This window comes from Orcinus orca, chromosome X, assembly GCF_937001465.1.
Source record: "Orcinus orca chromosome X, mOrcOrc1.1, whole genome shotgun sequence".
NCBI lineage: Eukaryota > Metazoa > Chordata > Mammalia > Artiodactyla > Delphinidae > Orcinus > Orcinus orca.
Window position 1 is genome coordinate 93008937 of NC_064580.1, and position 9500 is coordinate 93018436.

The following is a 9500-nucleotide window of genomic DNA, read 5'->3' on the forward strand; positions in this document are numbered from 1 at the left end:
GTTTGATGCCTGTAAAACCCCAAGGGTCCCCTGGAATTGTAGGTGTCTGCTACTGATAACTAGGCTATTTTGAGCTTCTAGCAAGGGAGACCACCTCCACCTGGCAGTGCCTCTTGGAGTCCTGAACTTGATGCCTCCCTGAGAGGGCCATCCACTGCACCCTTTCTGAGCAACAGCTGCTAGCCTGCTACTGGACATTTGTGGAGAATGAGAGCCTTAGTCAGGACTGCCAGGGAACAGCACGTCCAGACATCCCTACCTTGAGTTTGTTCCACTCAGATCCTCACAACAAGGTTGGAAAGGTACAACAATCTTTTCTTATTAAATGAAATGTTGTATTTGAGAGAGGGGCAGGTCTGGTCCTATAGCTGTGTCTTGCTTATTTGAAAAGGCTGTGGCTACCTATTTAGGGGCCATTTCACCTCTGTTTGCTCAACTACAAGGGAAGTCTTTTGCTACCTGGTGACCACACTTCCAAGAAGTCCCCAAGGATGCTTGGTGTTGGCTTACTGGTGTCTTGGCCACAATAAAAGCTTATAGTGTCCCCGGGCTTCAGCACTCCTTTAGCCTCAATGACAATCATAAAGGACCCACTGCAGTGAGGACCAGTCAGCACCATGGGCTGAATTAAAAGCTGCCCTCCTTGCCCTAGACAATGCTCCTAAGGGGCAGGCATGCTGTATTTTCACTGGCTCTTGGGCTCTAGCTAACAGCCTAGTTGTCTCTTGGAGTTCATGGGGGATGATTGATTGTCGGACTGGGCAAGTGGCCCTGCTACCAGAATCGAATGAGCTCAAAAGGCCTCCATCTGGGTTACCTGCCAGCAGGTGACAGGACTTTGAGCTCTGCCATCCGGTGTCTACTTCTGGTGTCAAATAACCTTTGAAACCTATTCTGGCTACGAAGTTGCCATTCCTGTGTGAGCAGCAGATTCTGGCAGCACCAGGGCGACATTTGAATCTAAGTTCCGCCACGCTTTTGGCCACTTGTAATCTTTCAGTGCGAGCCATTCATGATGAAGGAGACTCAAGCAAGACCGCCAGAGCACCCCGGAAGTGCCGTGGTGTGTGCCAATGAAGAATACCTTTCTGGTTCTCACTCCAAACAGAGTACAGCTCTTTTTGACCAACCCGTTATTCTCCGTAATGACTTGAGAGAAGCTGATTCCATGGAGAGAACCAGCAGCCAGACAGAACTGGAGGAGCACAGTTAGAGAGACAAGAGCTGTTCACGATTTACAGCCTTGGTCAACATTCTCAAGAGCATATTGGATGGAAGCAAAACCTCTAGGATAAATCAAATAATAACGGCTGAAATTTCAAGGACTAAAAAAACAGGCAGAGATGGGCATGACACTCATAGGTATTCCACGCCCCTTTTCATGCTCTGGTGGCTGGCATGATCAAGAAGTCGAGTGGATTTTCAAAGCTTTGACTATAAAAGATTGCTGGACAGGCCGTGCTGCCAGAATAATCACTGCCAGACTAGACATCACAGTGAGACTATAGGGTCACTATATGAGGCTGTTCCCAGCAAGGGAATATTCCCTTTCGTTCGTTCTTTCTTCCTTTCTTTTTGTATTTTGGCTGCGCCTTGACGCTTGTGCGATCTTAGTTCCCCAACCAGGGATGGAACCCAGGCCTGGGCAGTGAAAGCGCTGAGTCCTAACCACTGGACTGCCAGGGAATTCCCCAGGAATATTCCCTTTCTAAAGGGAATGGTTGCTTGGGGGATGTCAGGACAGGGAGATCACTTCACTCTATCAGTGACTCCACACCGACAATCCCCAACCATTCCTCTTTCTTTCTTTTTTCTTCCTTCACTGACCTTAGTCAGAGAACGAGGTGAAAGTGACTCCAGCTTATTGCTTCTACTATTACCTGGCTCCAGTCATTGGACATTGTGGGTCACAGATCACAGGGATAGTGATCCACTGGTGGAATCTGTGAAACCTAGATTACCCTTGTGGTGGCTCCCTCAGGCAGCAGTAGGTGATGGTCAATAGACCATTGAAAGTTCTACCATTGTGCCACAGCCTATGTCACTCCTGGAACATCCAGATAGGTCTGGATGCACGTGGGAAATGGCTGGGTCAACGGGAGAAGTACTGACTACTGAATTAGGACAAGCAGACTATGGGGCCATGGAAGGAAAACAACAATCTCAGTATCTGGAGTGGAACTCCTTGTAAGCTGGCAGGTGCAGAGATGGGGATCGGGTTTGTGTCCCCTAAATCCAGCACCACGGCTTGGCAAATATCCCCACGGCCCACTTGAGTCAAGTGGCGGTAGCAGCTGACTGAATTGTCTGAGGTTTGTCCTTCCATCCACATAGATGGGAACAGAAAATCTTCCATGGCCATGGCTATTAAATTCGAACCCCCTCATAGAAACACTCTGACCAGGACAACCTGGTTTCATTATTACTGATACAAGTCCACATGGTTCTCCTGATGCATCCATGGCACCAGAGGCATGTATGGATATTGAAGCTGCATTTATTCAGCAACACTGCCCATGTGGCTTTACCAAACCAATATAAAGGTGATCCAAATCAAGTGTAAGAAGACCCTTTAGGTTATATGCTTGTCTGTGTTGGAGAGTGGGCCACAGAACGTCTTTCCATTGGGAGGAGGGGTAATGTTTTAAATCCTGCACTGTCCCCTGTAGTTATTGGAAGTGACGCAACCCTTTGGAGCACCTTTAGAGACACCAGGCAAAGAGGGCTGTTCTACCTGGGGAGATACCTGGTTCCATAGCCCTGGCATCAGTGTCCAGGCCCTGGAGACAATGGCAGAAACATACCTGTAACTTTAGCTCTCATAGCCAATGAGGTGGCACAAGGTCTGGAAGATAAGAGAATCAGTCTAAACTTCCTTGTACTCTTGTAATGGATGACAGACTGGCCTTAGGGTACATTCAGGCTCAAGGGGGAGGAGTATATCCGATCAACAACATCTCCTTTCTGGTTGGCTTAATTCCACCAGGTGGAGCAGCTCAGCTATTGCAGCAGTGCAGGTACGACACTCTGCATAGTTGGGACACATTCCTCAAGGATCTGGTATATGCACTGAATCAAAAACTGATATTTGACACTATGTCGCCAAATCTACTGTATATGAATCTGGGAACCAAGGAGTGAAAATCAGATTGGCTCACGTAAAAATGAGTCTGATTCCTTTATGATGTTTGAGTGCTGAGGACTTTTAGGACTCAGCCTTCCCTCTACCCCTCCACCCCACAGCTGGGTAAGCTGACACGAAATCCCAGGTAATCTCTTCTTGGAAGCCAGCAGGAGGTTCAAGCCATGCAAGCCCCTACCTCTGCACCAGAACACTCACCCTGGCCCCACCCCTAACTGAAACAAAAACCTGAAATCAGTCTCCTTTCCCACTCTTTCAAGCAGTTTTCAGAGCAGTCTGGGAAGGCTTCCCTGCTCTTCCCTGAAAGCCTTATTATGTAAAGAATAAACCTTGTCCTACCGTCTTAGTATGTGTTATGTTTGGTGTCAGCACTCTTGACATCTGAAGCAAATTTTAGCTGGGAGGATGGGGTCCATCCTTTCTTTCTGGAGTGTCTACAACAGTTCTTCTCACCATCATTCCCTGTAGCACACTTGCAGAATGTGTGCTTCCCATCCCTGAAACTTTAGGGTCTGCCGTATTCAATGTTCTGGATCTCAAGACAGACTGTTTCTGGTAAGGCATACAGGTTGGATTCTACTGAACTTGAAGCTACAGCGACCATCTGGTCACTTCAGTCTCCTCATGGCAGTGGATCAGCAGGCAAATAAAGCAGATTTCTATATTGGAGGGGGCAAGTTGACCCTGATTACCATGAAGAGATATGAGTTGTTCCTACATAATGGGGACAGGGAGGAGTATGTCTGAACCGAAAGGATTCATCAGGAATTGTTTTGGTGCTTGCCCAGTAACAACAGGAAATGGAATCAGTATAAAAGAGCTAATGATTCCTTCATAATCTTAAGAATGGTTTACGCTTGAGATCTTGGCTAAGTGGGGCTGAATGCAACAAAAAGTCTTGGACTGTTGACTCAGAAATCATTCTAGGAAGCCTGCCTTTTCACATCTATCATGCTTATCTTGGTTCTTTAAAAGAAGTCTCTCTCTTTCTTTATTCATTCTTTGGAGCGTTGAAGTGAATATGTTACTGAACCAAACTTGGGTCTGCTCACGCAACGTGCAGCAAAGCTAATCTGACAGCCAGTTGTGGTTAAGGAACGTACAGCATTTTCTGCAAGGTGCCAAGCAAGGAGTGTGGGCAACTTATGCTCAAAAGACCCAAACTCCCAAATGGCTTTCAGGGAAGGATTTTTAAAGGCAGGGTGAGGGAGAGGGTAGTGATGATATCCTACATGATATCCTTGTCATTAGTTTGTGATGAGGTAACAGGGTGGTATTTGGGGAATTAACATCATCAATATTCTGATTTCAACCTGTCTGGGATCTACTCGCTTGTGCTCAGCACACAGTTAACTTCTTCCACCTGGTGGAGGGTTTAGTATCTGCAAAACAATTCAAGGATATGGCTCAGATTATTATCTATAGCCCTTGAGAAGGAACTATGGGTCCATGACTTTGTTGTATGGCCAAACTATTATTATTTTGTCTTGCTTGACTGTTTTCCTTTTTTTCTGCATTTTCTCAATTCTCTGATTAAATTTGCTCTTTGGAACTCAGAGAAGGCTTAGGAGGCTACAGCTTTTCTACAAACAAGAGGTGGCGTGGGGGTTGGTAGGGTGTCTGTAACCACAGGGTCCTGTTCCTTTGAAATTTGGCAGCAGTTCATTAAATACTTTACAGCTCCTGTTGTTAACACTTCTGCAACTTTCTGTTCTGTCTGCATCCATTTCAACTTTGCCTTTTTTCTAAGTAGCTTTAATAATGTTAAAATGCCCAAATTCTTTTTTCTTTCTCTTCTGGTAGGTTTTTTACTATTGCTGACATATTAACTATACAGTTTTTAATGACTCTGCCCCTATTGGCACCAGCCATCTCCAGGTGGAAATCAGGGAACAATTCACCCTGTGCAGCAGAGTGCCTCTATATGGGGACACTTCAGTTTTTCTGGCACTGGTAAAATTAAAAGGACCAGATATGCATGGGCTTAAAGGGTAATTGGGGACTCCAAAGTCCTGGAAGGAAAGGGAGGAAGGTCTCAAACTCTAGAAGCTGGGTCTTGAAAATTCATTGAATCCCAGGCATGTCAATCCTCGCCTTTCAGCCAATGAGTTTAGAGCTCCCTACGGGGGGGGGGGGGAGATTGGGGGGGAAGCAGTTCTCTGTTGACCCTTCGAAGTTCTGGCTCCCGTCAACTGCCTATCAGATTCTTTCCCGCCTTGTCCAATGGCCTCCCAGGCACAGTTATGGTTGGCTGCTCCTCGGGCCCCTCCCCCCACCCTTCCTGTCACGAGGCCTCCACAGGCCACCATCACACACTGTTTCGTTGTCTGCCGCCATCTTGTCTGCTTTCCACCACCCCGCCCCTCTCCCCCGCCCCCTCCCAACAGGCTCTGCTGCCGGCAGCGACACTTAGCTCATCAGCAGCCATTTCTGCCAACTAGGTCTAGCAGCTGGATCACTTCTCTGGTTGAGGCACTGACTGGTGCATCTTTCCTGCCATCTCTGCCACAGAAAAGCAAGGCTCAGCCACGGGTGGTCAGAACAGAGCAGGCAGTGGGATGGGCAACATCCCTGTATCAGTCCCAGGACGAGTTGTGCTTGCAGAACGGCACGTCAGGGGCCGTGGGGTCGCCACCGCTAGGGACTTACAGGTGGCGGTGCGAGCCCTTTGGGAAGAGCAGGGTGGGCAGGAGGTTGCCCAGCCCATAGTCGAGGAGTACTGGGATGTACAGCTGGTAGAAGGGGAGGAAGAGGCAGAAGAGGAGGAGGAAGTGGAGGAGGCAGAGGAGGCTAAAGAGGAGGAAGTGGAGGAGGCAGAGGAGGCTAAAGAGGAGGAAGTGGATGAGGCGGAGGAGGCTGAAGAGGAGGAAGCGGAGGAGGCGGAGGAGGCTGAAGAGGTGGAAGTGGAGGAGGCGGAGGAGGCTAAAGAGGAGGAAGTGGAGGAGGCGGAGGAGGATGAAGAGGAGGAAGTGGAGGAGGCAGAGGAGGCTAAAGAGGACGAGGAGAAGAACGAAGAGGTGAAGGAGGGAGACAGAGACAAGGAAGAGGACGAGAATTATGTGGACAAAGAGGAGGAGGAGGATGGTGAGGAGGGCACAGAAGTGGTCGCGGGTATCTGTGAGTTCCCCACTGCGCGGGTCCGGTCCCTTCTAGACCCCGTATTCATTATAACGTCCGAGTCCTGGCCTGGCCGCACGCCGGCCACGCGGTGGTCAGGCGCTGCTCTTGGGAGCCCAGGGAGCCGGGAGAGAGAGGGGACCAGATGCTGGAAGGCGAGTGCCAGGCAGAGGGCAACCCGCCCTGGGAGCCGTGGGAACCTGCAGAGGGGGCGGCATCCCAGAAGGCAGAGGAACCAGCGGCGGCAGCAGTGGAGGCCGAGTTCTGGTTGGGCGAGGTCCTGGCTGATGCCTCCGAGTCCTGGGAGGCTGGGGCCTGTGGACCTGACGACAGGGCCGAAGCTGGCGAGGGGCGGCCCAGGCCTCAGGCCCTTGCAGCCCCTGCTGGGGCATCGGCCTCAAAGGCAGGTCGCGCTCAGCGCTGGCCTCTGGCGGTTAGGCAGCGGGTCAAAGCTCTCAAAAACCTTCAGGCAAGATATGCACAAGTAGAAGCCCAGTTCTGTAAAGACCTTTAGGATCTTGAGAAAACTATGCTGCCTTCTACCACCCGAGGGGCAAACATATGGCATACCTCACTTTTGGCTGACGGGCTTCTAAAAACGTAAAGATTCTCAGTAGGATGACCTGAGAAAATGATGAAACGGCACAGGGGCACTTTTCAGTGGTTGAGGAATCAATGAGCTTCGCCGTAGAATTTGTCTTTAAATCGGGTGAACGTTTTCCAGTGACGTTCTGGCAGAAACATACAAACATGCTCTCAGGATCAGATGATTTCGATCCCTTCTCCAAAGGGCGAGAAATAATCAGCAGCACAGTGTGTGAGCTCTACTGGAAAGAGGGGGAAAATGTTGTGAAAACTGTCAAGCAGCAGAAGTGTGAGGGCCATGAAGTGTTGTATCAACCAGTAGGAGCATGGCCAGCTATTCTTTTCATTTCTTTATTTATTTTCTGACATATTTCTCTTCTCCAGATCCTCCCGAGGGCAGAGAACTAGATTCTGCTGCTGATGTTAAATCGGGAAATGTTGTCCACCACCTTGTGATGCCAAAGTCTGTATCATTCGACACTAAAGAAGAGAGTGAACATCAGTATGGAAACGCTGATGAAGAGAAAGAGGATGGAAATGAGAAACCAGAAGAAGGACCCAAGCTGGATATGGTCTCAGCAGAGGGCAGCTCTGGAGAATACAGGTATTATTGAATAGTGCAAGCATTCCTGACATATACCTGTTACTAACAGCTTTATGTTTTGTTTTGTTTACATCCTTAATCTACTTTTTATCTTTTTAACGTCTTTATTGGAGTATAATTGCTTTACAGTGGTGTGTTAGTTTCTGCTTTATAACAAAGTGAATCAGCTATAGTATACCTATATCCCCATTTCTCTTCCCTCTTGCATCTCCCTCCCACCCTCCCTATCCCACCACTCTAGGTGGTCACAGAGGTCCGAGCTGATCTCCCTGTGCTATGCAGCTGCTTCCCACTAGCTATCTATCATGTTTTTAATAATTTTTGTAAAGTAAATAAGAAAAAATTGATGAAATTTAGTTTTGGAAAAACAGTTTAATGTTAATAATGTACTTGTATTCTAGATGGTATAGAAGGCAGTGTGTTCTGAAATGTATTTCATTTACAGGCGCAAGTCCTTTGTCCTGTAGCTTTAAGACTACTACAGATGGGAAATTTATCAGACCTGGAAATAGAGACCTATATTTTTTTAGAGGTCTAAAATATACAGACCTATATTTTTAGAGAGTGGCCACCAGGAGAAGCAGCTAAAGCGACCAAGCTGTGCACTAGCTGTACCTTCATCACCTGGCCACAGAAATGGAGTCTCTTGGAATAACAATGCCTTTGAGAAGGTGACTCCTTACAAAGTAGTAAAAGTCAAGGATTTCAAATAAGACTGCATTTCATGAGTAATTCACAAATATTACTTCAATTTAGAATTTTTTTTCAAAAGAAAAGAAAATTAGCCATAGTAAGATTATTGGCTATCACTGAGTTCGTAATTCAGTCTTAGTTTCTCTTTCCTCTACCCATTCATCTTTTCCTTTCTCTCTCTCATCTCTCTCTCTCTCGCAGTATCACACTCTTTCTTTCTCCCTTTCTTAATTTTTACACCTGTGGATGTTTGATAACAGCCTCTTTCTCATTTTACAGATACGGAAACCAGAGGTCTGGGAATATAAGGGATTTATGATTTGTGTAAGGAGCATAGGCCCTTAAGGTGGAAAGACATTTAAATCACAGAGTGGCCTTTCAAGAACAAAAGCTAGCATTTATAGTGGTGGGCAAGAGAGAGATGAGGTTGGTGTGATGAAATGATGTGCACCCTGACAACCAAGGGTCTGGGTTACACGAAGAAAACGTTTTGTTTTCTCCTTGGAGAGCCAACAGATGTTCATAGTATTGACTCCTATTTAGGAAGTCCCTAGTACATGTTATTGGTGTACAATTGTTAATTGACTCTTCTCCCACCCTACAGTTGGAAGGCATAAAAAGAAGTGGACAGCGAAAGAAAAGAAGAATTTGTTCTTCACGGATATTCTAGTTTTCATTAGCCCACAATACAAATGTTGTTTCAAAGTTCAACATCCCAAAATGATATTAACTGACATCTGACTTTATTCTTACCTTTGACAGATAAATTTGACAGTATTGTTCACATTGAAAATAAAAACTTGTTTGACATGAATAAGCTGCAGAGTTCGATTTTTTTTACATAAATAACACTGACTCCAGTGTATCTTGGTTCTATTTATTTCGGCCCACCTTACTGTCATTGAAAGGGATTTCTTTCAACTAGTTGATAAGCCTGTTTGACATCCCTTTATAGCAGCCTCAAATAAATTGAAATATTAGATTATAAACAACTTGTGTGGCAATAGAGATGGTGGCCCAGCCTCTAGTATATGTTACTGAAAGAAACTGATGGATGACCTAGCTTGCCTGGAGACCAGATGGTGCTAGTGGCCTGCCAAGGAACAGCAGCATCAGCGTCTGCTGGGAACGTGTTTGAAATGCAAATTCTCAGACCCTGCTCCAGACCTGCTGAATTGGATATTCTGAAGGTAGGCTGCTAGCCATCAGGTTTTTACAACTCCTCCAAGTGCTACTGAAGCACACTAAACTTTCAGAACTGCTGCTTTAGAGCAATGGGGGAAACGTTTAACTACACCCACAGTGGACCAGCCTTAATTCACTGACTTGGTACTATTGCAGGTAAACTGAACAGGATGG

General features: G+C 46.8%; 1 protein-coding gene across 1 annotated transcript; it reads left to right on the plus strand.

The window, feature by feature from the left end:
• Window positions 1-5700: 5700 nt before the first annotated feature.
• On the plus strand, window positions 5701-8958 carry LOC117199233 (cilia- and flagella-associated protein 251-like). The gene is made up of 5 exons (XM_049704525.1): window positions 5701-5868; window positions 5956-6039; window positions 6139-6226; window positions 7229-7448; window positions 8746-8958. The coding sequence occupies exons 1-5, from the start codon at window positions 5701-5703 to the stop codon at window positions 8756-8758; spliced, it is 573 nt and encodes a 190-aa protein (XP_049560482.1). The 3' UTR covers window positions 8759-8958.
• The last annotated feature ends 542 nt before the right edge of the window (window positions 8959-9500 follow it).

What these genes read in the sequence shown, in the direction of transcription:
- LOC117199233 (XM_049704525.1), top strand. Translation starts at nt 5,701, where the DNA reads ATGGGCAACATCCCTGTATCAGTCCCAGGACGAGTTGTGCTTGCAGAA. An exon ending in AGGCGGAGGAGGCTGAAGAG is followed by an intron (nt 6,040 to 6,138) that starts GTGGAAGTGGAG and finishes GAGGCTAAAGAG; the next exon opens with GACGAGGAGAAGAACGAAGA. An exon ending in CAAAGAGGAGGAGGAGGATG is followed by an intron (nt 6,227 to 7,228) that starts GTGAGGAGGGCA and finishes TCTCTTCTCCAG; the next exon opens with ATCCTCCCGAGGGCAGAGAA.